Source organism: Cyprinus carpio, chromosome A16 (assembly GCF_018340385.1).
Source record: "Cyprinus carpio isolate SPL01 chromosome A16, ASM1834038v1, whole genome shotgun sequence".
NCBI classification, from domain to species: Eukaryota; Metazoa; Chordata; class Actinopteri; order Cypriniformes; family Cyprinidae; genus Cyprinus; species Cyprinus carpio.
Genome location: NC_056587.1, coordinates 4,811,420 through 4,838,374, shown reverse-complemented (window position 1 = coordinate 4,838,374; position 26,955 = coordinate 4,811,420). Strand labels below are relative to the sequence as shown.

The 26,955-nt window shown below is 38.4% G+C and overlaps 2 protein-coding genes across 5 annotated transcripts; both read left to right on the top strand.

Moving 5' to 3' along the window:
* Positions 1-84: 84 nt before the first annotated feature.
* On the top strand, positions 85-6,385 carry LOC109105088 (zinc finger protein 236-like). Its single transcript, XM_019118440.2, has 2 exons — positions 85-159; positions 2,272-6,385. Exon 2 carries the CDS (start codon positions 2,513-2,515, stop codon positions 5,183-5,185), a length of 2,673 nt encoding a protein of 890 aa, XP_018973985.1. The 5' UTR covers positions 85-159; positions 2,272-2,512; the 3' UTR covers positions 5,186-6,385.
* Positions 6,386-11,125: 4,740 nt separating this feature from the next.
* On the top strand, positions 11,126-26,578 carry LOC109105090 (myocardin-like). Of its 4 annotated transcripts, none has more exons than XM_042772139.1 (15): positions 11,126-11,481; positions 12,706-12,853; positions 16,978-17,034; positions 17,264-17,319; positions 17,894-17,960; positions 18,379-18,504; positions 19,532-19,710; positions 20,068-20,207; positions 21,129-21,434; positions 22,634-22,772; positions 23,284-23,712; positions 23,866-23,979; positions 24,149-24,286; positions 24,425-24,479; positions 24,681-26,578. In XM_042772139.1, exons 2-15 carry the CDS (start codon positions 12,799-12,801, stop codon positions 25,103-25,105), a joined length of 2,286 nt encoding a protein of 761 aa, XP_042628073.1. In that variant the 5' UTR covers positions 11,126-11,481; positions 12,706-12,798; the 3' UTR covers positions 25,106-26,578. The 4 variants fall into 4 exon arrangements, with proteins under 4 accessions (XP_042628073.1, XP_042628072.1, XP_042628074.1 ...); XM_042772138.1 differs by having other exon boundaries at positions 20,065-20,208; positions 21,130-21,434; XM_042772140.1 differs by lacking the exons at positions 11,126-11,481; positions 17,264-17,319 and having other exon boundaries at positions 12,835-12,853; positions 20,065-20,207.
* Positions 26,579-26,955: the final 377 nt, after the last annotated feature.

The following is a 26,955-nucleotide window of genomic DNA, read 5'->3' as shown; positions in this document are numbered from 1 at the left end:
AAGCATGTCCAGGTCGGACGTAGAAAACTGCAACACCACAACATCCCCCTCCCCTTTCGCTCGCGCTCAACCTCTCCGCCCAGTCATTCATTCATATTTGGTCTTCCGGAAGTATCTCAGGGTCGGGCCAGTCAGTGCTTGCGCGAGCTGACTTGTGGGGTGAGAACAGTTTCGTATTCAGTATTTCAGTTATAAAGAAGCAATGTGTGCGTATAGTTGTAAGCTTTTGAGAAGAAATGTGCGTTCTTGTGAGTAGTAGTTAAAGAGCGTTGGTTGTCTTAGAAAGTTAGAAATAAGGTTTCCAAGGCAGCAGTCTTTGAACGCTGTCACCGGCTCGAACCCTCGGTACGCATAAAATGGCTGGTCGCAGGTTCGAGTGCAGTCAGTGTTTTGACCAAAATATATGAATAATTAAAGTCTATTTGTAATACACAGGTTATGGGGAGGGTATATCCTTCAGATAGATACTTTTGGTCATGAAATGGCACGGGATCGACTCGCTGTCAGGACCCCACAGACATCAAACGCGATGTTAGGTTTTATATTTGTCTTCTTTAAACGGACCTCCGGCGCGTAATGGCGTCGAATGTCCTCGTGTTGATCTCTAACTCTCCCACAGTGCAGCATGGACAAAGGCATTGGTGTCAAACCTTGAGCCATGCGCGTTGACAGTTTATTTGTGATGAAAACCACGGGAAGGAGGAGTGGACCTGCTATCATGACAGCGCGAAGTTCAAGCTCATTGCGTTGAATTCCTGCATGGCATTTGTGTACTTTTAGAAATATTACATTTACATCTAATGTTGGTTATATTGTAGCTCAGGATTCCTTGGTACCGTGATTAAGTATTGATTTGTGTTGGCATCCCATCAAGCTTTTCATTTACAAAGAATTGGTCTGTTTTTAGTATTTTTTTTTATATTGTTAAATATGAGAACTTCCAATTAGATTGCGTTTATGCAACAAAATCTAATATATTTTATAAACTGTAGTCATATTGTGGTATTCATAAAAAAGTTACTGATGGTTTTCTTGGTTTAAATATACTGTTTATGAAAAGTATGCCATAATAAAATATAATAATGCTGTTTAGAAAATATAAAGTGTTTTATTGATTTGACCCATTGTTAAAAGCGTTATATGATAAATGCTGATCATTTTAGATTGTTAACATATAGAGATCATACTTTCTGATACAAATAAAAACAACTGCTAAAATGTGATCTGCCAACAGTATCCACCAGACTCCTCTGAAGTGTGTTCATAGGTCTTAAAATATATCAAGAGTAGTTTTGTTGACCTATCGAACCATAACAACACATCTAGAGAAAGTCGATAAGGACAATATGTGTACTCCGAATAAGCCTGAGAAATTAATAAGTAATTGTTAAATTCTCTGTGGTCAATAGTGTACCAAGATTTTTTATTTTATTATTTTTATTATAGTGCTTCTGACAGTATGTATGCAGGTAATAAACAGGCTTTTAAAATAATAACCTATCAAAAAGGTTGTGTTCTTGTATTTTCTTCTTTTTTTTTTTCTTTTTTCTGTGAGGAGTTGCTCATGGATGTCATCAGATCCTACTGCTGAATGTATGTTTTTGGTAGTCATCAATATTAAATGAAAATAACCTGAAATGTAATCATGTTGTTAACAAAGATGCAAATGGCTTCATTATTTTTAGATCTCTATTAAATTATTAGTGCTGATCCCTAGATGAAATATAATTACACTTTTTTTTTTAATCAAGGCACTCTATATTGCCTCCTCTGTCTGTTGTGTTTAACTGCAGTATTCCGTTTGTTATGCTTGTGAAAATAAATACTTCATAAATGCTTGTAAACAAACCCCATAGTTCAGAAAATGAACAAATTATTGAACAATTTTGTTTTCCAAGGCAGATCAAAACTTCCTCAGCATCCATTTTTATGTACTGTATGCTACTGTCTTTTTATATGCAAATACACACCTATAACAATATAACAAAGAATGTGACTATCAAATATCGAATAATTATTAAACATAGTATTAAATGTTGGTAATAATTCATTAAGAGTATACAAAGTGACTGTAACTTCAAAAATGTGATTTTTAGTAAAAGTTGCAGTTAATTTGTACATTTTGACAGCATTAATGTTTTATAAAGGATTGTTACCTTAAACAACAGATCATTTTAGATTTGTCTTTATAACTTTAGTTCTGTTATTTCTTTTACATAATGTAGAATCTTGTTTTTGTCTTATGTTTTTTTGTTTGTTTTTTTGTTTTAGATTGATGCCTTAGATGAGTAGAAGGTCCTGACTGATGGCACTGGCAGAGACATGGATGAAAATCAGCAGTTACATCAGATGGGAAAGGAACTGGCAATGGTGCCATTACATGGATTATGCAAGATTGCGTAGCACTGTCTGCCAATATTTCACTGTTCTCTCAGGTTATAATGAAGTGACTTACTCCATGAGTACTGAATAATATGATTTCTTCTCTACTGCTGAATGTACAGAAGTTGCTATGCGCAAACAACAAACATTGGACAGGATAGGTGAGACCATTCCACATATTAAGTGGACTGATCTTACTGCCACCAAAGATAGCCAAATGTCTGTGGGTCAGGAGGGTGAGTTATCAGATGAGGGACTCTCATTGAGGACTGAATCTAAGGACAATGTGACCCCAGATGTGTTTCTTGTTCCACCACAAGATCAGGCAGAAGTTGTAAAGGATTATACTATGCAGAACTCGCCAAAAAATGAATCAGACTCAGACCAGATGAGTCTTCTTGAAAATCAGACTGTTGAATATAAATTAGTTACTTTTGATGAGAACACAAGGAGTCTACCAATAAACATGCAGCTGATAACCAAGATGGAGTCTGATAATGCTAGGTCAGAAGCTTGTGAGGTAACAACCAAAGCTACAAACATTGCTAACATCTCAACCAATGATTTATTAGAGATTAAAGTTCAACGACAATCTATTTTAAATATAAGTTTCCATAATGATAAACTACCATCACCTACTGGAGGCAATCAAACAAACAAGGAGTTGTGTAGTGAGAATAAAACACAGGTTGTTGATATGGCTCATGTAAGAAGGAGTAAACCTGGGATGGACATAAATGCAAACAAAGAAAGATTAGAATATAGTAAAGACTGTATTGAAGATAATAAATCACAAATTTTATGTGATGTAAGAGAGGAGAGACTTGATATTGGAAGGAACATGGCAGTGACAAGTTCTTTGGTACAATGTGAAGAAGACGTGGTATTAGATTTAAGCCTACCAAAAAAGAAAGACCTAAATAAGGAAAGGAAGTGTGAATGGGTTGTAGACCCTGAATATGAAGGTTCACTTCATATGGAAGTTGATGAAATTGAGGATGAGCCTCAACTTGTAGAAGTGGAGCAGGAGGATGATAATGAAATTTGCTGGATTTCATCAGTAAGTGACGCTCATACATATCTGCCACAGCATTGGGATGGACATCTGTCCTCCACTTCGCTTGAAGCCATGCCAACTGCATCGTACCCCAACATCATAACCCCAGATCCAATGGATACACTACTTATAGATGACCAGGGCATTCCTTACACACTCACCGCAGATGGACTGAAAGTCCCACAAATTGATAATATACAACACACTGAGGGACTCTCTGAACAAACAGCTCTAAGCACAAGGCAAGCTGAAGATAAGCCCTCTTTCATTGCTGATACACAGGATATTGCAGACTCCAGACTACAGATTCTACCCAATTCACTATGTCCAAATATGTCTATAGGTCATGTCTCAGTGGAAACCTCACAAGTTGCCCCAAACCTGGAGCCAAAATCTTCTTACAGTTCTGTAGATCATGCTAAACCCCCCGTCATACCTGCCATGTCTGACTTGGCATCAGTTCCCATTCAAATTGTTGCTAATACTACAGGGTCAAACACCCCCATTCTTCTTCTTCCTCCATCTCAGCTTCAGTCTCTTTCCTCACCATCCTCTAAAAGTAACCCAGGGCTAATTACCCTTTCCTTACCGGTTCCTCTTAGTCCAAACACTCAGTCCTCCCCCATGTTCCTAGTTTTGTCATCTCCTCAGGTGTCCTCAACTCAGAGTTCGTCCTCGCCTGGGCAATTATCTCAGATTTCTTCCTCTTCAACTGTTGCACTTCCCTTGGCTACTTGTCCACTTGATTTGGGATCTAAATTAAGTTTACGTCCGTCACTTCTCAGCCTCAGCACGATTTCCTCTGACACAGCTACGGACATCTCAGGACTGAATAACCCTTCTAAACTTCCTGCTAGCCCTACCTCATCAACTGCTTCCTCTAGCACTTCCACAGTGACCTCTACTAGTCCAAACAAGCAATTCAGCACTGATGCCTACTCTGACACACCAGTGCCCACTTCTTTTCGGGAGGCCCTTCTCAGATTGGCTGTGTCTGTGGAGAAGAAACAAGAAAACCTGCCTGAGACGCATTTGGTCACTACTCCTTCCTCATGTTCTGAAGCCACCAAGCCAGATTCCTCTGCCACAGTCCATGAAAGTAAAAATAATGGGACAGAGGTAAACTGTGAAGGTGAGACTGAGTCTACCTCAGTAGACCAAACAGACTCGTTAAATACCACCTCTTCCACCTCACCCATTCGTCCTGAATCACCCATAATTCCAATCAGTGACCCAAAGAACCAAGCATTAGGCCCTCGTCGCATTCTTTACTGTCAGTTTTGTTCGCGGGTCTTCTACTATCTTTCAGACCTTGAGCGCCATTCCATCACACACTCCCAAAGCAAACCCCATGTATGTCACCTTTGTGGCAAGGCATTCAAAAGATCAAGCCATCTTGAGCGACACAAACACATCCATACAGGTCAGAGAAACTTTGTGTGCCAGCTTTGCCCAAGGCGTTTTCGTGAATCAGGGGAACTAATGAGGCACCAGAGAGTACACACCGGTGAGAAACCCTTTCAGTGCTTAATATGCCACATGCGTTTTGCAGAGCGCAACACGCTGCGACGTCACATGAAGCGCAAACACCAGGGCCAGCAGCTGGAGGTGATGGACATGAAGGCAAAGCCAGGAAGTGGAGGGATTTCCCTTGCTGGCATACAAGGAGAGCCAGAAGAGAATGCCGAGTGGTACAGTTCAACAGTTCCTGAAATGGAGTCCGACAGTGACACAGGGGAAGAATGAACTACATGAGGGCATGAACAAATAGATTTTCTTTCTTTTTTAAGTTTTAAAAAAGATAAGCAAAGTTGTAAATACATTTAATTTATTTTTTATTGATATAATAATTCCTTATTTCTCACCAGTTTCTATATTTCATTCCGTTAATTCTCAAGACCTTTACTGGTGATGACTGAACTCGGCAATATTCAAGTTCAGATTCTTTCTAATAAGCTTCAGTTATTGAGTATTTCTTGGTGAAATACATTTGTTTTATTTTTTTACCACAAATAACTTTGAATTACACATTTATGGTTCTCATTTCAGTTTTTCGAATATACAGCATCTTTCTTCAAGGGTGTGATGTAGTTACTGTAAAAGACTAAGAGGCTCATTATTGTTATTTATAATTTTATATTATGATTTCTTAAAGTCAAGTAATTGCCTAGATTAGTGCATCAGTATATCTCTATGACTCTAGGCCCACTAATGACTTGACCACATGAAATTCGCAGCCACAAAACTCAGCAGATTTCCACAGAATTGGAACATACATCATTCTCAAAGTTTTATATATCTTTCACTCCTTTCATTGTAATATTCCGCCTGACCTACAGAGGACAGTATGGAGTTGTGTCCTTTTTAAACTCTTTCAAACAGGGGGCGTGGTTGGATTCAGATCTAACTCCTCCAACCATACATATACCTACCCCTACCCGTCTCCACCCCTGGATCCCTAAACCCACCTATCTCCACCCCTGACCTACCAATCTCCACCCCTAGATGTGGATCTAACCACACCCCCTGGATTCTGTGTGAGGGGCTACTGTTGCATTGTACAAATCTTCTGACCTGGCATATTCATTATTGTCATTTACATCTTTGTTTTCTGTTGTTTTTATTGCCATTCTTTTTCATCTGGTTATGGAGCTTACAGGTTAACACGTTGTCTTGTTTGCATCTGTTCTGTAAGATGCTTCAGATTCCCTCCAAAATGCAGAAGAAGAAGAAAAACTGCTCATCTGGGCTTTCTCATGACTCAGCTTTTATATTTCCGAACATGTTTAGATATAATGCATTATGGTTGCTGTGATTTTGCAGAGTAAGACATGTTCCTGGATCAACATCTTTTGTTGATCCTGGATCAACATTACTGTCCAAAAATACAGACTTAACCCAATTCCTACTCCTAAACCTAACCTTACCCATAATCTATTCCTAAAATCAGAGGGAAATGATAGCTGATTAACAAGGGTGTAGATGCACCTAATCCTGATTGTAAGCCTACAACTGACATTTCCTGAAAAGTTATCTCTCAATTTTGATTGGTTGATTGGAATGATGTTCCTGGATCAACAAGGATGTTGATCCAGGAACACGTTGTACTTGGTCAAATCGCGCTCACCATTATGCATTCTAAAACATTCTGTGTTCATTATGGTTTCTTCCTGTTTTTTTTTTTTTCTCCACAAAAGGGAGTAGTATAGTCACCTTCATATTTTTATTTTAAATGCTCTGCTTTGTTCTTTTTTAATATTGAACTTGAACTATTTGGTTTATAAACCCCTTTCCTTCTTCAAGGGCCTTCTTCAGTTTATAAGTGTGAAATGATGCTTTTATCTGGACAAAGGTTTTACTTCTCTTGATCGCTTGTCAGACAGCTGTTACAAATCATTGCAGAGTGTTTGAATTTGAAGTTCAAGTTAATCTGCACATATGTATTTTGTGATATAAATTAATTACTATACTATATAAGTTTTCACTGTCCTAGGTACAGTGATACAATTGTGTGGTGCTCTTGCACAATTCAAATTGGTCTTGATGATCTAACATTTCAAGGAATGAACTTTGAACTTTGATTAGTTGAATGTCTAATTTATTCTTAACAATTCTAATTGTTTCTTAAAATTTAGTTCTTCTTTTGAAGTTAAGCTTAAAAAAAAAAAACCTTGCTTGAAAAAAGGTTCATGCCCAGCTGATTAATTCTCTTTATATAATTTGCCATGTAAATAACCAAAAATCATGCACAGACTGGACACCTTGGGCTAATCTAAAGTTCTTTCGGTTAAATTTCAGATTTGATTAAGAATCTGAATATTTGCACGCACTAAATAAAGCTTGTCAAGCCCTTCTGTTTTCCAGTGGTTCTCATGCTTAATTAACTTTGCTTAGGCTCACGGCAGCACATATTCTACATGCGGTGGAAGTGTGTCCAGCTGCTGAACGATATCTCTAAATTTGGTTTGCTTAGTTGTTTACATATTACTTCATTCATATACAGATTTGTTTAGTGTTTTTAGTAAGCTCATTTCACAGTAGATTTAAAACACACACATAAAAAAAGATGATTAATGATAATAATTAATGATGAATGCTCAGAGTGTGTTTTAACTAAATAAACAATCTCACACCAATGAAAACTATTTATTTATGGTGGAAATGTATATATTTGAAATGGTGTGTTATGTCACAGAGCACTTATATATTTAATACATAATTTAAAAACAAGACTGCAGATATTCTGTAACCTGTGACAGGATTTTGAATAAAAATGAATTAAATTCAAATGCTTCCAAGCTATCAGTCTTTTTAATTTTTATTTTCTTTATTTTATTTAAGTTAAAACTATTATGAAAAGTGTAACAGTGTGTGAATGAATGGACATCATTCATTATATACATCATTTAATCTATGTGTGTGTGTGTGTGTGTGTGTGTGTGTGTGTACACATACACAATATACTGAAATAAATAATATAGGCCTGAAATAGACTGTCTAATATATAGACTGTGTAATTCATTCATTCATTCAGTGTTACACTGCTAAATAAATGAATGAAATGCTTAATGTAAATGGTTCATATAGTAATGATAATACAGTTTAAAAGTGTTTATATGGATGAGCTTTGCCTCCTTTAACATTACAATCTGTGCTAGACAGGGGTGTCTGTCTGAGTGACAGCTCAGATGTGCTCAGAGGGTCGCTGTTCCATTTGGTAGCATCAAGGAGAGTAGCTCCCACAATCAAGCTGACAGCAGGTGTCTATAAGTGTTGAGTATGAATGTGTGTGTGTGTGTGTGTGTGTGTGTGAGCGAGAAAGAGAACAACTGTAAGAAATGTTGGAGACTTGCTCTTTTCTGTGAGACTATGTGCTTGCCACATTAATGGTTGGTACTTGTCATGTGCAAAATAATCTGTTTCAGTGTAAACCTGCTATAGTCTCTTGAAATGAATTCTCAGGCAGTATAATGTGAAAGAATTTACAGAAAATAAAATGTTTGGACATTTGGCAGATGGTTTGTTGGCAAGAAGATGCTTGCTTTAGTGTGGTTATGAAATGCTTAGGGAAGGGTGTTTTTATTATACTGGGCATGGATGTTTTCTGAGATGCAGATGGGTTTCTGAGGCATGATGGGTAAGGAGATCTGCAGATGAGTTTTGTTAGCATAGCAGTGGCCAGGGAAGCCGCATGATTGGATGAGCGACCTGAATGACCTGCCGTACATGAAAATGATTAGCGGTACAATCACAGATAATTTTGGACCTGTTGGAAATTAATGCGTGTGAACATTTTTACATGATGGAAAGCACAATGTATGACAAACCCTAGCATAGGATGTTGTTACTAATTTATGCCACCAGAGGGCAAACTCACTCCAAGGTATGCATGGCCTCGTCAACCTGCAGTCAATAAATTGGAATGTGTACAGCAGGGTTATTCAAATCTTGCCCTGGAGGGCCAATGCGGTGCAGAGTTTAGCTCCAACTCTGATCAAAGTCACCTGCCTGTGATTTTCTAATGATCCCAAAACATTGATTAGCATGCTCAGGTGTGTTTGACTAGGGTTGGAGCCAAACTCTGCACCGCATTGACCCTCCAGGGCAAGATTTGAATAACCCTGGTGTACAGTAACTAGCCTTGCAACATTTAGAGTTGTCCATCTTCTCTAGTAGGGCTAAACAGTGGTTCTCAACTGATGGGTCGTGACTCAAACTTGGGTCACACAATAAGTTGTTCTGATGAACAAAAATGATAAAATGCAACTTAACTGTATGATCATGTATATAGTTAGCTTGGTAACATTCCAACTGCTAATACAATATTTGATGCATTTTTAAAAATCCTATTCAGCCTAAGTCATGTACATTGCTGATTGCTAACAAATATTAATGTTTTTTAAGCATATCCCTCTTTACATTTGTACAATACACAAGTCTGATAATGTGTAATTGATGTCCATTGGGGGAAAAAAGGGTCCTGAAGTGAAACCTGCTGAGACCGATTTGCGCTGTTTTTGTAAAGGTTAATATTTATTCAATGTACATTTTTCTATAATTATGACTTGACAGAATCATTTTTGTGATTTTAGTTTTGATAGGATTAGCAGTTTTAACCTATTTTCTGCATATTAATGTATATTGCCTGAGGAATGGCATGAGATGAAATAGAGGTTCCCACCTTGTATGCACAGATATTTTTCATTTTGACATTCTTTCTTGTAACTATCAAAGCCAATGAGACACATGGTATCATTAGAATGTATAGAATGTGTTGTTTCAGGTGACACAATTGACACAAAATGACACAAGCTAATTGAGGTGAGTAGATAGGGATGACAAGAGAGAGACAAAGATGGACAGTAACAGGTGCTAATCACAGAGGGATTCCTGAAAGTAGAGCTCAATGGAAGCAAGGGTGATTACATCACTTTCCCCCCAATAGTACATCATGACACAAATTGCAAATGCTTCACATACAATAAGGGGATACATTTTTTCAATGCTGACATTCTAGACCTCAAAGGTTGACACAATTAAAATGGCTAATATTGGCTTTGCCAGCTGCTCAGTGCTGCTGAATCAGATCAGAATCCAACTTCCTGTGTCTCTCTCCTATCTTCTTCCTGTTTGTCTCAGGCATATTGTTGTGCACTCAACTTGTAACTATTGTTTTGGACTATTTTGCCTTTTTTCCCCTCTTGTCTCTCTCACTTGCTGGCTGTCTGTGACCTGCTGATACAGCAGCACACACCAGCCTGTCCGTCAAAGCCACCAAACAGGTGGTGCAGTAATGATCTCCCTTTCCCAACCCCCTCTTCTCCCTCCGGCCCCTGTCTCTTACTCATTGACAAATATATTTGCATGTTTGTGGACTTAAATTGAATTTATTGGCTACCACGGCATTTATATCATATGTATCTTTATAGATAAATGTATCTTCTGTATCTTTACAGATAAATGTAGATAACTTTTAGAGTACATTTAAATGGATAGTTCACTCAAAAAATAAAATTGTATCATTATTTACTCACCGTCATTTTGTTCCAACCATGTTGTTTTCTTCTGCGGAACATGTTTTGAAGAACATTGGGGTCCAAACAACACTGGATCCCACAGTCTTTCATTATGAAAAAAAAGCACATTTTTAAAAGTATCTTTAAAGAATAAGAAGAAAATCATAAAGGTTTGGTATGGCATGAGAAAATGCCAGAATTAAAATTTTTGGGTTAACTGTCTCTTTAATACCTCATGTCTGCATCCCTGCCAACATTATATATTTAGTTTTTTTCATGATTACATAGGAAATATTTTCTGTTCTGTGCTAATGCATTCTGTCCCTCACCTTAATAAATACATTTCAAACACAATTCAAAAAGCCTTCCCAATAAATAAAAAATAAAGTAAAAATTAAAAAGAGTGAAATACAGTTCCTTTCTCCCCATCCCTTTCTGATCCTGTAGCGTTCTACATCTGTTTGTAGCTTTTATACAGTATATAATGTGCCGCTGAAGGTCACCAGCTTTTACAAGCTCCTTCGTATACCTGTGGAGGAAGGTCTGGCCTTGTCACCCCTGAGAGAAAAAGAGAAGATAGGGAACACTGCAAATTACCCACCCAGTAGAATCACCCCCCAATGAATCTATCAGCAGACATGTGCGTGTGTGTGTGTGAGAGGGTTTTGAGGGGGCAGGGGCAGAGCGTCAGGGTGCTCTTTTGATAGCCCAACACAGTTGGCTCAACTCCTCGGTGTGGGGGTAGAGAGAGAGAGAGAACGAAGTGTACAGGGTGAATTCTGCGTGGAAGAAAAGAGGAAGAAACAGAGGGCCCTTTTCTCCCTAGATTTACCTGTGGAAGGGAATGAACAAACAGGCGAAAAAGAAGATAAGGAACAACCTTGTCATTGAGCATTGCCTTGATTTAACGTGCTGCAAGTTCTGCCCTTGTTCTCCACCTCAATAACAAGAATCTCTCTCTCTCCCTCCACTTTTAATCTCTGTTTAACGCCACTCTGACAAAACTCGGGGGAGTTCAGTCTGATTGTGAGTATACATTTCCATTCATCCTCTTGTGTTTATACATTTATTTGTGAATATATATGTTATTTTGTGAAGGCATCTGGGTGCTTGTGTCTGTAAAGACTAAAAGTCTTTGTGATCTTTATCTAAGGCCAATTTATTGCTTCAGTACTTGAAGTTAGTGGGTAGTTTCAGTTCTGATTATCACTGAAGAGAGATGTACAGTGAAAAAAAACCTTGAAATCCAGCTCTAGGGCACATAAATAAAACCAATTATTTCTGTAACTCAAGCCTCTGTACTGTACATGCACTCACCCTTGTCTGCTCCAACAGGTCATTTTATCCTTGGCTAGTTGAGCAAAAATCCCTCCCACTGGAATAGTTTAAAAAGACAGTTCATCCAAAAATGAAAACTCTGTCATTATTTGCTCACCCTCATGTCGTTTCAAACCTGTGTGACTTACTTTCTTCTGTGAAACACTAAAAGAGAAATTGTATTTTTAATGTACTAACTCTTTTTTTAAGTGAATGGTGATTGAAGCTTTAAAGGGCTCACAAAGGCACTGTAAATGTAATCCTTATGAATTAGGTGAACTCTTGTGCATATGGGAAAACATGAGGGAGAATTTTAATTTTTGGGTGAACTAATCCTTTAAAACTTCAGCTCCATAGAAGTGTTTCATATGTCCTTTGCACTATATTTCAAGTCTTCTGAAGCCATATGACAGCTTTGTTTGAGTAACTGACCGTAAAGGGCCATTATTCAATCCACAGAGATGTTAATCGCTGCAAATCAGTGAGCTGAAGTCTCATTCATGAGCAATGATTTGTTTACAGATCTGTACTTCCTTTATAAAAGTGCCATGGACTGCTAGGGTGGATGTCATTTTCTTGATTAACAACTTCAAAAATGTTCTGTGTCTTGCTTAAATGGCTTCAGAGGGCTTAAAATGCAGTGTGCAAGTTGTGTGGACCACTTTTATGGTGCTTTTGCTTCCTTTTTGAAGCTAGAAAGCTCTAGTCAATATTCAGTACATAGAAAGAAGGAAATCTGTTGTGTTTTATTAAGTGAGGCTGTTTACTGTCTCTTAAAGCAGAATAGTGTTATCTTCTGATTCCTTCTGTTTCTGTCAGTCATACACAGACTACACCAGTTGCTTGTGTTCCTGTGTTTCTCCCTCGCTGTCTTGATGGCAACTAGGAAACATTCAGGCCTGCTGTGACTCTCCTTTGCTTTCTTTTCTTCAGGGAGAGGAAAGAAATCATCATAAATATCTGCCCTGCAGGAGGAAGACGTATCTTTAAAGCCCCCACCCCTTCTTCCCCTGCTGTCTCTCCATTATGACCTTGCTGGCATCTGAGAGGTCACTGCTCATACGCAATAAGTTTCGCTCAGGTAAGACCAAAGGAAGGATCACAAGACTCTATTCAAGCTGGTTTTGAAAGCCGACATGTGAAGCTGTCTGTCCGCTCTGATTGGTGATGTGAGGTCTGATGAGCAGCTCCTATAGTGGCTGTTTTGATGATGGGAGTCTGAAAATCTTTGCAGAGTTGGAAACCCAGATGAATGTGGCTAGTCTTAGAGAGCAGCTGGCATAAAATGAGGGTGGGCTTTCTTGAATATTCAGGGTAAAATGCAGCTTTATGTAACTAAAAATTGAGTCACTACTATTACACTACTAAGTAATTTGAGTTCCATAATCAGATTACTTTTTAAGTATCTAGTAAAGTAACACTTTACTTATAAATTTACAAGAAAATATCTGAGTTACTTTTTAAAATGAGTAATGAAAGTTTAACTAATTAGTCACTGACACCTCTCCTGTCCCTGTGTCGAGAGAAATTGGGAGTGAGGTGCAAAGCTCGAAGAACTACTAAAATAAAAACTCTTATTAATTTAAATTTCTTTTACAAATGCCAAAAAAAATAACCAAAAATATAACTATTAATTTTTTTGTTATTAAAAATAAATAAGCAAGCCCAGCTAAGGTGACAAAAAGTAATGTAAAAGTAATTCCTGTCAGGACCACTATCGTCAAATATAATTGACAGTTAGCATACAGTTTGGATTGGCGGTATGGTTCTGTTCTGGGCTAGAGCTCCCCGTGCATCCATGCAGCCTAGCATGGATAAGAGCAGGGAGAGCAGCGATAACCCCCCTAGGGTAAACAGAACAGAACCAACATTAATGTATTGCAGATATGCTTATGTTCAATAATTTAATGTACACATTTTAGAAATTAGTCTGATTCAAAGGGGAATCAGAAGGCAGAGTCCTGACAGGACGAGAGGAGGAGTTGGGGATGGAGGACGGTAATTAGCTATTTAGCAATGCGAAAGCTGCTGATAATAATGAAGGACATTATATATGGATGCTTTGGTAGGTGTCGTATCCCTATAGGTAGATGTGGATCAGCTGAGAATCAGCTTATACAAGCTTGACTAACGTGACCTGCAAGAACTAATGCTACGCTTGATGTAATACATTACTTTCCATAAAATGCAATAATTTAATGCATTAATAGTAATGCTTACTTTTTATGGAGTAGCACAATATTGTAATGCATTACTTTTAAAAGTAACTTTCTACAACAGTGGTCAACACGCCTTCAAAGACTTTGAACTTTCAGTCAATGCTTTCAAGTAATCATTGTTTATCTTGACAAACCATTTTCTGTATAACAGTATCATAATTTCAGTTCATTATCATTGGCTGATATGATATATGGACCTCCAAATTTTACCAACCAACCCATCTTCATGAGGTGCCATGATCTCTCGTACTTCACCATATTGTACAAATGTGGCCAGCAGTACGGTCCTCCCTGAAGGACATGTGGACAGTGGACAGATTGTCTTTGTTGTTTCCCATCTGTGGTTGGAACCCCTTCAAAAGCGGTGCCCTCTCTTCTTGGGTTCCCTATAAACATCCTGCTGGCAAGATTCTCAGACAAATGTCCAGCAGCACTCTTTGGTAATAACAAGACTCTGCCGTCAAAAATGCATTGAATTGACACTTTTTAAACAGTTTAGGTAGTATTCAAAAAGGGACTGTCATTTTTAAAAGGAAGATCACGTCCATGGAAAGCAAGGATAATGTAATGCAATCAAAATCCCGTTCTGCTCTGGTACTGACCCTTAAATCAGCTGTGACCTTGGATATGTTGTGTTATGTTGTGGGAAAGACAGCTGACTATTTGAAAAAAAAAAAAAAAAAAAATCTGATCCATGGTGTAAAAACATAGGTAAATGTATAAAACGGAGTTTCCAAAACAATGTAAGAACGTTTATTTCTAACAATATTTAAAGGGCATTTATTTCATATGTGCTATTTAAATTATAGTCTTAATGCCTTAACAATTCATTACCATGAACAAAACTGAAGTAATTTGTAAAGTGTGAGGATGAACATATGGTAATTTGCCAGTATTTATATATACAAATCTGTTTATGAAATTTACATTTAAGTTATTACATATCCAACAATGTCTTTTTTCATTATTTCTTTACAGTCTACCAGGAAATTGATTATAGTTTTTCATCATGTGTTGATTTTAGCAAGATATATCAGCTATGGAGGGGTCTTGTATTATTCTGAAGAGATTAATATATATATATGCCTTTTTTTCTAGAAGAATTTTTGAATATATGAGCCTGTTGAATATATTTATGAACTGAAGTATACTTGTTAATTTTTTTTAATATCACACTTAAAATGTTCATACTAATATGAAAGATATATTACCCCCCCCCCCCACTGACAAGATGTCAGTGATACTGATGTAAAACAAATGCATAAATTAGGAAAAGGGTACAAAACCATATCCAAGTGTGGATGTCTCAGGGGGCTCTTTTGGCTCAATTATCAGCCTTTAGCAAACTGCCCATACTCTGCTTAGAAAAGGTCAACCTCTAAACTTTCTGCACAAACAAAATGGATACAAGAGAAGCCACAGAGAAGCCAGCAGTCAAGAGTTCAATACCTGAGAACAGAGTAAAAGTGCTCCAGTCAACCACAACAGGAGGGCTGCTTAATACAACTGCAAAGGAACTACTGAAAGATGCTAGGACTTAAACTAGGATGCTAGGGTAGTACATACCCCAAATTGCTTATTAATACTTTCATTCCTGCCCACAATGGCTTTACTCAATATTAAAATGTTGGGATCAAATACTGATAAACAGTTAATGGTCTGAGTGAAAAGCTGAATTGAACTTCAGAATGTCTTAGTATTTGGTTTGTCCTTCTTGCTTTTAGCAATATTTTAGTGTAAAACCTAATGAACATGTTCTCCAGCATAATTTGAGAATGAGCCCAAGAGCATCTTGAGCGTCGGAAGAACATCTGACCATCTGTACACAGCAGTTCACATATGCTGAATACTTCTTAGTAATTTGACAATAACTGTTCTTTGTTGTACATGTTTGGAAATTTCAAGAAATTATACAGTGAATTAGAAAACATTAAAATATTAGGATATTTCTGGGAATATCCGTGATTCATCATGAGGGAAGTAACATGAGAAGTGCTAGCAATAAAAGTTTCAAACATTGTCCAGAACAGTACAAGCTAGAACAGCAAGGGATATATAAGAAGTACACAACTAATTTGATTGAAAAGTTTAATTATACATTTGTTTGTTTTTATTATGTATTGATTTTCAGGCATTTTAGTAGTAATATAACAGGTGGTACAGTCAGTAGAGTATCATAAAACTTCAACAATCATTATGCATCAATGCCATTATGTGATCAGAGCACACCAGTCATTGTCATTACTATAAGCTGCCATGACACTCAGTGAATTTTTAATCCCAGTATTCCAACCTGATTTGGCTTGATGCCACTCAGCATGTCATTCTTTTCCAGAGTGAAGTAAAATCAGGAAGAATTTACTTAGCACGACTGACAGCAAAACAGGGGGTGAAAGATGGAGAGAGAGAGAGAGAGAGAGAGAGAGAGAGAGAGAGAGAGAGAGAGAGAGATAGAGAGAGGGTGAGAGAGTGGGACAGCTGGATGGGGGATGGGAAGGCGACAGAAATAGACATTCAGAGGGATAAATAGTAACCCCCCTTCCTCTCACGGCCACTCTTAGATCTCAAAACTCAGCACAGAGAGGCATCATGGGACAAGTCACCATACCTCATGACTCCTCCCAGCTCTGACCTAGCTGTAATTCACCTGCAGGTTCAAGCATGTGTTTGTTTGTGAAGAAGTATAGAATTTCTTTTAATAAGTGCCACAAACAGGGTCTGACTAAGTTAGTGAACAATGTATGTCTGCAGCACCTAATTCATATCTAACTCATTTATGATCATCCAAGTGGTGCAGTTTACTTGTAATATGCTGGGTTTACAGATATAAATTAAGCTATATAATTCACAGAGAAAACCTGCACTTTCCTTAAGGTGGGAAACTCAGGCTTGAGAGTCTGCAATACAAAGACTGTGTATATTAAATAAAGTATTGTAAATATTGTTTTTATTGCATAATATTAAATATACTATATATTTTTTTCAGTTCTGCAGTTGAGAATACAGAACCGCAGACAGCAGAATGAACTTAATGCAGAGTCTGGTAAGAAAATCACAATATATTTGATTCACAAATTGTGTGTGTGTGTGTTTATTTTGATTGTGCTTAGCCCACAGGAAGTCTATGAAATTTCCCCTTATGGAGCAGGAAAATCATAATATATTTGATTCACAAATTTCAAACGAGGTGGACTGCTCTCTTTATGCATTTCAACATACTAGCTTTATAACAGCTTTTCTCCACCTTTTTGTTCATTCTCTGTCTTCTATAGCTACAAAGGCCTCTGTCCCTGATAAAGTTGGGGAGAAAGAAGCAAGCAGTGGTTTGGTGAGCCATTATTTACCTATGTCTTAGGAGAAATAGTCAAATATAGAGCTAGCAGCAACCAAAACTAAAATAAGTGGCTCCATGAAACAGTTAATTAATTTAAGGTGGTTGGATCTAATAGCTTCCACGCTTGACACACTCCAGTTACAGTATGTGTGTGCCTTTGGTTTATATGTAAACAGACTGACGTGAAACAGGGTGCCAGTGCAGATAAGCAAACTACCTAGTAATGCCAAAGCAGTCTGATAACTGACATGAGTTTGTCTTCAACCTCTTTAGCATAATTTAATGTTTGTAATTACATGTCTAGTTACTGTCTCAAACTATTAGTATTAGTCGTGAATCACTGTTAGCACAAGTAATTATGTTAGTAAGACAGTAAACAGCAGCTGGTTCTAGATAATTACTGTCAGGAGGGAAAAAATTTAGTCTTACAGGAGAATGTTACCATCCAGAGCAAACAATTTGTTATTTTTAGCATCTTCACCAATGTGCTATATTTCAGTATCTACTGGAGAAATAAAGCTTTACAGTATTTGTTGATGTTGATTTGACTGGCTGTTTCTCAATGCAGTGTCAGACTGAAGATGGTGCCACTCAGAAGTCGCCCCCTAGTGGTCTGACTGCTCAAACTGCACCAGGTGATACATCATCCACGGCCATTTAGAGTTTGCCAATAGTTCCTGACCTTCGGTCATAAAAAAAAAATATCCCAATAACAGTACTGAAAAGATCTGTAAACTTAAAGCTGGAATGAGCAGTTTATCCATTATCCATTTACACATACATCAGTCCCCATTCATCAACAGCTCTTTGTGTTTGCAAGTCATTAACAGTAGCTTTCTGAATGTCTGAATTGGATTACCCCAACAACAAACTCTTTTGTGAAAAATCATTCATATCTGTCTTTATAATATTCCTCCTCTTCTTCTCTCTTATTATAAAGCAGAGCAATTGATCTGCCATTCACATTTCCCATCTTTCACTATTCATTTTATTCTCTCTCTGATTCTCGTTTCTTGTTCTCACTTTCTCTTTTTGTATGTCTCTCGCTCACAGACAGGAGTTATAGCAGAGCTCACAGGCAAAAGAAAGCCCGTCTGGTTAAGGATCTGAGTGAGAAAACCCAGAGTCAGTCTGGACCACTTGAACTCCTGCAGAGGCATATTCTGCCTCTAGAGAACAGTGAGTCATTGAAAATAACTGAAAAAGATGTCTCACAAACGGAGCATAAACTCAAGCTAAATATTTTATATACACAGACAAACACACACATACACATATATTATAGTATTATACTAACATTTAATTTGGGTCATATAATTTATTGTAATTGTAACATGGTAAACAGAAAACTAAATATTGTATATTTACACAGTTATTGAGTTAAATGACATGTAAGTATGTGCATATACATTAAAGACACCAGATAGAGGTAAATGAACAATAACAAACAGTCATAAAGACACAGATGTAATATTATATGTAACATATATGTATCATAATTTAATGGTCATAATGACAAAGTTCAGATGGCACACATCATAAAGCAATTTTAAAGGGCTTCTAATCATAAAATAAATAAAAGAGCAATTAAAAGTTGTTGTTTTTTTTAGCCAAAGGAATTCTCTCCTAGACAGACTTCATTAAATGGGCAGACTTTTCATTTTTCTTCATGATATCGTCCTTGATCAGATCCAGTCAACCTAAAAGATTCCAATTTTTTATTTATTTTTATTTTTTTTACGCTGCACAGAATTATATGCAACATCCGTTGTTAAAACAATTAAAATATATATTTTTTATCAAATGTAATTGTAATGCATATTGTGCATTGCTATTAGAGGTGAAGTTTCAATTATTTTTCCACTTTTATATGGCTATACTACATTAGTGTACCTAGTGCATTAACACTTATTATATTCATTGGAGCTGATAGCCTTGTCAGCAGTGTTCCGGCACGCAGTGTGGTTGTTCTTTGGGTGACCCAAGTTTGAATCCCGGTGTGTGGACATTTCCAATCCCGTCCCCACTCTTTCTCCCACTTTGCTTCCTGTCAACTCTCCAACTTATAAATTAATAATTCTCACAAGGTATAGATGTGTAAACAAACATTATATTACAGCTGCACATTTCCACATATAGCAGCATTTAACTTATACAGAGAATTGTTCAGAAAAGCTTACATGTGCTCTCATTTCCTTTGCCTCAGCTGCTTCATTGCCATCAGATGTCTTTGAAGATGACAACTCCTCTTCTGCCTCTGCATCTCCCGAGCAACTCAGGATGCACCAATCTCCTGGCTTATCATCATCACCTGGGCAAGGAGGTGACCAGTCGCTGAGTGATGCGTCATCTGTTGCTACGCCCATCAGCCCAAACAGTGTACAGGTATAAGAGGCATAAAACAACTACACAATATTAGACTAAATTAACTGACAAAGTACTTTATGCCTTGTATCCTTTTTTTTCTCAGTTTAAAAGAGAAGTGAGTAATTTTGTGAGCAATGTGGTATTATCTAAATATTTCAATGTTTATATAAGCATTGCTACCAGCCAAACATAGCAGCACTGGGTCAACCAATGATATGAGAATGGGTACCAGCTGTTTGCAGTGTTGGGACATTTTTTATTTTTTATCCTACTAGTGGTGCAGAAATTAAACATTACACCTTTACATTCAGGTTAAAAAGCTGGAAGATGGTTGTTTAGAATTTTCACCACTATCAATTCACCTTTTCAAAGCAGTGCAGATTGGCGTTGCTCCCGGCAACCGAGTGCATCAGCCAACCAATGACCATGACAGTAATGGGGTCAAACTCCATATCAACAACTGGGAGACCCAAAGGGATGTATGTGCCCTCCCAGACACCACCACTGCTGCCAAAGGTATGCACTCACACAGAGATTTGAATTAAAGGGTTACTCCACCCCAAAATGAATATTTTGTCATTAATCACTTACCCCCATGTTGTTCCAAACCCGTAAAAGCTTAGTTCCTCTTCAGAACACAATTTAGGATATTTTGGATGAAAATCGGGAGGCTTGAGACTGTCCCATAGACTGCCAAATAAATAACAGTGTCAAGGTCCAGAAAAGTATGAAAAGCATCGTCAGAATAGTCCATCTGGCATCAGTGATTCAACCGTAAAGTTATGAAGTGTCAAGAATACTTTTGTACAAAAAGAAAACAAAAATAACAACTTTATTCAACAATTCCTCTCCTCTGTGTCTCTCCAAATCAGCATAGCGCCATTTTGGCAATTCTGAGCTGTACACAGATCGCGTATGCTCTTCTGTGTCAGCCGCGCTGCACCAATGCGCTGTTTGCTTTCAAACCAAAGCGGAAATGTATCCTTGTGGCGCGGCTATTACAGAAGAGTGTAAGCCGCCTGCATACAGCTCAGAATTGGCAAAATGGTGCTTCGCTGATTTGAAGAGACACATTTGAAGGCTTCATAACATTACGGTTGAATCAGTGATGGCAGATGGACTATTTTGACGATGCTTTTCATACTTTCATGGACCTTGACACTGTTATTTATTTGGCAGTCTATGGGACAGTCTCAAGCCTACCGGTTTTCTTCCAAAATATCTTAAATTGTGTTCCGAAGACGAACAAAGCTTTTATGGGTTTGGAACGACATGGGGGTAAGTGAATAATGACAAAATTTTCATTTTGGGATGGAGTATCCCTTTAATGATTTGTTTAACTCCTCGCCCCATTACAGTCATCATTATTTCTTTCATCCACTTGCTCATGTCATTTTTCCAAATTATATTGCTTACATTCTCTCTTTGTATGCTTCGACAGCACAGCCTTCAACTTCACCTTCTCATTCCATTCTGGGTGGGTCCTTGACTTCATCCCGCCCTCCACGGCCACGAAAGCCTCGCGATTCAAAACCTAAAATGAGGAAGTTGAAATACCATCAGTACATTCCCCCAGATCAAAGGACTGGGACTGGAAGCGGAGCTGGAAGTGCTTCACAAAAGCATAATAGCAACCAGGCTCCGCCCACTGATTCCTCTTACTCCCACCTCTTGCAAAAACAGCAGGTGTTCTTACAACTACAGATTCTTAACCAGCAACAACAGCTCCCTGTGACAAACAGGTAAGCCTTCGAACAAAACATTAATGAAATAATCATGATTTATACAACTAAAGCCGGGTTCATGTGTACAATGTTTTACAGTCTTCAGATTTTAGAATATTATCACAGTGACATCTTAAGTAAAAGCCATGGCACACTTTGCAACATCATTCTTTTATGTCACTCAAAAATATATCGGTTGATCCCTTGGTGCACCCAGGTAGACGAGATGGTGCCCCCTTGATAGTTGGTGCCCTACGTGGGCTGTGTATTACTTTTATAGGGAGCACATGGTACTGTAATCAATAAACATTGCAGCCAAGACAACTGTTGACAGTTCAACAGCAGTCACAATAGAGAAGGCAGAGATTCATCACAAAGGTTTGCACAACTGTCAGAGAACAACACACAAATAGAGTGATTACACTACACTTTTATGATCAGAACAGATTTTAAAATATTATGCATCACTTGCCAACTTTGTAAATGGCTACAGCAGAAAAATCTAGGCATCACACACTGAAGTCTGAAGATTACACAAGTTGTTCCAACCCCAACAGCCTCACACTGAAACACATACCTTCCCAGTGCTAGTAGATGCACATCAGGTGTGAACAAACATGGATGTACAGGCGCTGGCTAGTTGATGGTGCAACTCTGTGCTCTGGGTTATGAAAAATACAAGCCAAGCTCATTTGCATGTGGTCTTGGGTTGGTAGAGGTGGTCAGTATGGCCTCAAAAGAGTGCAACAGGAGTTGAAAGTGAGTACTGTTAAAAGTCTTTCTCGGGAGCATCAAACACTCCAACATGTTTAATATCCACTGACTAGATGGCATCATAGTCTGACTGTAAAATAGCAGGGTCTTTAACCATCATACACAACATGAAATCAAATATGAGCTCCCAAAATTTCCAGACTGTCTCTGATTCGAGGCATCTAGCACAGACATCCTCAAATGCAAATCAGCACAAAAGTCATGGTTACAATTGTGTAGTGTAATCCAGTCCTGTATGATGAAAGACTGATTTTACGCTATGATGATAAATCTTTTGCGATCCTTGAAATTTATCCCAGACAGCAAAATCGTAGCTAAAATCATACAGTGCAAACCTGGCTTAAGAAATGCTACTCTGTGATCTGAATGGTAAAAATCTACTTCAGGAAAGTGCTATCCCGAAATACTTATTTATATACCTATATTATACATCCAAACAATAGCGAGAACCATACGAAGATTTCTGGAACTACACCTCAAAGTTCCCCTAAGTCTGGAACACCATCAACAAACCCCTCTACTCCTGATACAAGTCCCACCCACCAGGCAGAGTTACTTCCCTTAAACCTTGATGACTTAACGGTAAGAATCTTATTGGTTAAGAGAACTCATTCTAGATTAGGGGTGTCCAATCCTGCTCTTGGAGGGTTACTTTCCTGCAGACTTTAATTCCAACCCTGCTCCAACACACCTGTCTGTTACTTTTAAGTAGGCTACATCCGAAAGCTCAGGCAACTGACTTGCCTCACTGTGCTATCAGGCAATGACTTCACAGGCAGCATTTGCACATTAAAATACCTGTTAAAACTGAAGGCATTGCAGTAGACAGGATGTGTCATGATAAATTGTTTTTAGATGTGTCTTTTTGCCTTCCTACCTCCTTGTTTTTCAGCTTTCAAACACAACCATACTCCTGAACACCTTGATTACCTAGTTCAAGTGTGTTTGATTAGGGTTGGAACTGAACTCTGCAGGACAGTGGCATTCCAGGAGTAGGCTTGAACATCCCTGCTTTAGATTATCTGGTCTTCTTAAACTGTTTGTAGGAACAAGCTTTGAATAGAACTTTGAATTTATTTCTTCTCCTTCTCAGGTGTCAGTTCTTCGCCAGCAGCTGCGGAAACGTGGACTCCCAGTTTCTGGCACAAAGCCTGCACTATTAGAGAGACTCCGTCCTTTCCAGATGCCTCGTCCCCCATTAACAACTGCGCCGCTTTGCCAGCTAGAGGCCACACAGGAGCCCTCCCACCCTGCCAGCCTCAAACGAATCCCTACCAGCTTAGACACCTCCGCCAACCCTGCTCCAGTGTACATCAACTCAGCAGAGCAAAGCTTAGGTAGTGATAGTTACCACACTTCTCCTTCTTCTGCTGGCTCCAGCCCCACCTTACATAGATCCTCCCCTCCAATGCCCTCTGGTACTACATGGAGGCCAGGCCAGGCAGTAGATGAGCTAAGTATCGAGCTGGAAATGAGAGAGAGGATGAGGAGCAGACCCAGAGAAGGAGCAAAGGACACTCAGGTGAATTTGAATAGTTGACTAGGAGGTGAATAATTTGGAAATGTGTAGCATTTCCTGTTTTACACTTTTTTACTCTTTATTTATGGTGAATCTAATTAGTTACAAGTACTTTAAGTATTAATGTATTATTTAATTCCTTCTGTTTTTTTCCAGCTGTGTGAAAGTTCCCTTCATCCATTCCTGCAACAGGAGCCAGGATGCACCAGAGGGAAATCAGACACAGGTGGACAGGAACTGCTCTTTACGTACTGCACTGCTGATGGAAAAGTATGTACTTTCAGTATTTAGTATGGCAGTATGGGGACATACTACTGCATTATTAAATTGCATTAAGCTATCTTGTTGTTCAGGAAACTATGGTAATATTAGGCCAAACACAAGAACTAATTTCACATTATACAAGAAACTAATTCTTTGTAATTATTCCTAATCTTAGGTGAACTGCTGCCAGCTTTGTGATGTGATTGGTCAAGACTTTGATTTGCCCATGCAAATCACTGCCAGTCCAGCACAAGCATCACCTACTATCCGGAGTCTGGAAGAAGAACTACAGGAGGCCATTCAAAGAGTGCAGGTTAGTGTTTTTGAGTTTGCGTGTTGTCTGCTGTCTGACAATTACCATGTTATGCAGCTATTGATGTATTGATTGCTGTTTATCAACAATAAGCACTGAGCATTCGACTTACTGTCCACTCTTTCTTTCTCCTTGTAAATGGACCCTAGTCAATCCATAGATGACATTTTGGACGAGACTATTGGTTGTTCAGGTGAGTGAAATTTGACTAGTGGCGACTGAAGCTTTTCAGGACAAAGGAAGCAAATATATTGCTTACCAATGGCAAAAAATGTACTAAGATGACCTTTTAGGATGGCCAGACATATTGACATGCTTATGCTGATCACAGTTCACAAATAGGTTGTACATGACAAACATTTCAAACACCATGAATCATGTCTTTATCTTTCAGATAACGCTTTACTGATCCCAGATGTCCAGTTAGCCACTAACGTCCTTTCAGGCTCTTCCCCTGGCCCACAGCCTGACCAATCACAGTCCACCAAGCGGCAAATAGATGACAACTTCCTGTCCTCTCCTCTGTGCTCTTCGCTTCTTTTAGAGCTTCCTCCCTCACCTAACAATGCTCCACCCCTCAGTTCAGCCCCAGCTCCCCTTCCTCCTCCCCCCATTTGCACCACTCCACCATCTAGGTCTCTGTCCAGGAAAAGAAGGTCAGAGGTTCCTCCTTTTGACCCTGCTGATTGGCTGGAGTGCTTGACCTCTGGCCTGCACCCGCTGACGCCCCCCGCCGCCCCGTTTCTAGAGAGCGATTTTGGCCTTGACTCAGACCTGAACATCAACAGAGTCCTCGACCTAATGGTGGAGCAATGGTGAGGAAGGGGGTGTAGTGTGTGTCTGTATGTGCATATAGCTAATTGGATGCATGATTGGAAATTAACCACCTTTCAAATCATGTACCCTCGAGAGAAGACACCTAATCCTTTCATTCGTTCCTCTGTTTTTTCATCCATTCATCTCTGTCAACTCATGTGACCAAACAGATCTGACTAGTGTTGACTGCTAACCTCTACTCCACGCAATGTCGAGAGAAAGAGGGAAATGGAAAAAGAGATATGCTTTGGTAACCCGTACAGAAACCTCCACAAAGAGAATGTGCACATACACCACACTTTCACAATGACTTGTATTTTTATAAAAGCTTTAAAAATGGAAAAAGAATATATTATACAAAAAAAGTGGGTTTCTCCATTGATTTGCCTCTTGCTTCAGTGCCAGACAAACTGTCGGCATGTGGCAAGTGTGTGGAGCAGCGGGAGCTTCAAACAATCTGTGTGTATTTGCAGGGAAGTGTATGCGCTCCCTGTATGTGTGAGCACGCTTCTCTTGGCTGCTTTATCTGCGTGTGTGTGTTTGTGTTGCAAACACGCTTGCCAGCATGTTCTGTATCTACAATTTCAATGCAACATAAATGAGGTGCCTAAAGCATCCACTTGTTTCTGTTTATACTGTTGTACATTTTTCCATTTAGTTTCAAGTTATGTTATGCTTTGTCTGGACTAGTGCATCATGGGACTGATGTTAACCCAAATGCATTGGCCAAACAACAGAAAATAATGCTGGTCTGAGGCCAGTATGCACCTTCAGCGCGATTGAAACCCAAAAATTAGGTTAGGACCTTACGAGAAATGTGTTTTAAAAAAGCCTAATGTAATTAAATCAGAAAATATAAAGATATTTGAGCTGATTGATCAGCCTGCCCAGAAAACACTGTGTAAAGTTAAAGTGATCTTTCAACCGCTACTCTTCAAATTTTCTTAATGGGACCCATATAACATCATATACCATTGTTGTTTACAGACATTTGACCTTTCGACTGGCCATTGCTTTTATGCATTTCTCTGGACAATGCATTACATTACTCAATATGCTTCCAAGAAAGTACACAGGAAAACAACACATTTAAATGTCCAAAGAAAGTGAAACATGAACTCTTTATTCTGTTCCAGTCTTATATGTGAAAGTGTATGTGTAAATAGGCCAATGTATTTGATAATCAAATATATTGCCCTGAGTTCAGTATGCAGACAGGTGCTGGACAATCACAGCATTTGTGCAGCTGGACTTTGTTCTCAAATGAGGTTTTTTATGTAACCCTACAAAACACAACTATTGTTTCTTTTAAGCCACGTCTAATTAAATCAATGACCAATCAACCAAAAAGTGTTTGATCTGACATATTCACTGATATATTTATTGAGTAATTTATTAAAACTCTGCCAATTATCCATGTACAAGAAATATAGTAAACTTAAAATAGTAAAATTAAAGTCTTAATTGATTTTCCCACCTGTGTCTTTCATTTTTTTGTTTTGTTTCCAGCAATAGAAGCATTTAAGATATCTCATGAACTCTGCATCCACAGAAATTGTTCAAGTTTTATTATTAAATATCTTTGGTAAATTTAGTACATCTTATGTGAAATTACTCTAAGCAGTCATGGTGATCACTAAGCTTTTATTTAATTTTAAATGTCCCTTAGGCTGCCTCAGTGAATCATTTCACCACCCATAATGTTTCTCTAGTGTGGTGTCAGCAATAAAGTCCTGTTACCCAGTTTCAGTCTAGCCACCTTTGCTGGAAATGGGCTGAGCCTCTGTGAAATTCATTTAATTTACAACATTTCAACTCTACATTTGTAGATAGTTAAAACTTAGCAGGAGCTT

What these genes read in the sequence shown, in the direction of transcription:
- LOC109105088 (XM_019118440.2), top strand. Translation starts at nt 2,513, where the DNA reads ATGCGCAAACAACAAACATTGGACAGGATAGGTGAGACCATTCCACAT.
- LOC109105090 (XM_042772138.1), top strand. Translation starts at nt 12,799, where the DNA reads ATGACCTTGCTGGCATCTGAGAGGTCACTGCTCATACGCAATAAGTTT. An exon ending in TCAGCCCAAACAGTGTACAG is followed by an intron (nt 19,711 to 20,064) that starts GTATAAGAGGCA and finishes ACCTTTTCAAAG; the next exon opens with CAGTGCAGATTGGCGTTGCT. An exon ending in CGAGACTATTGGTTGTTCAG is followed by an intron (nt 24,480 to 24,680) that starts GTGAGTGAAATT and finishes TTTATCTTTCAG; the next exon opens with ATAACGCTTTACTGATCCCA.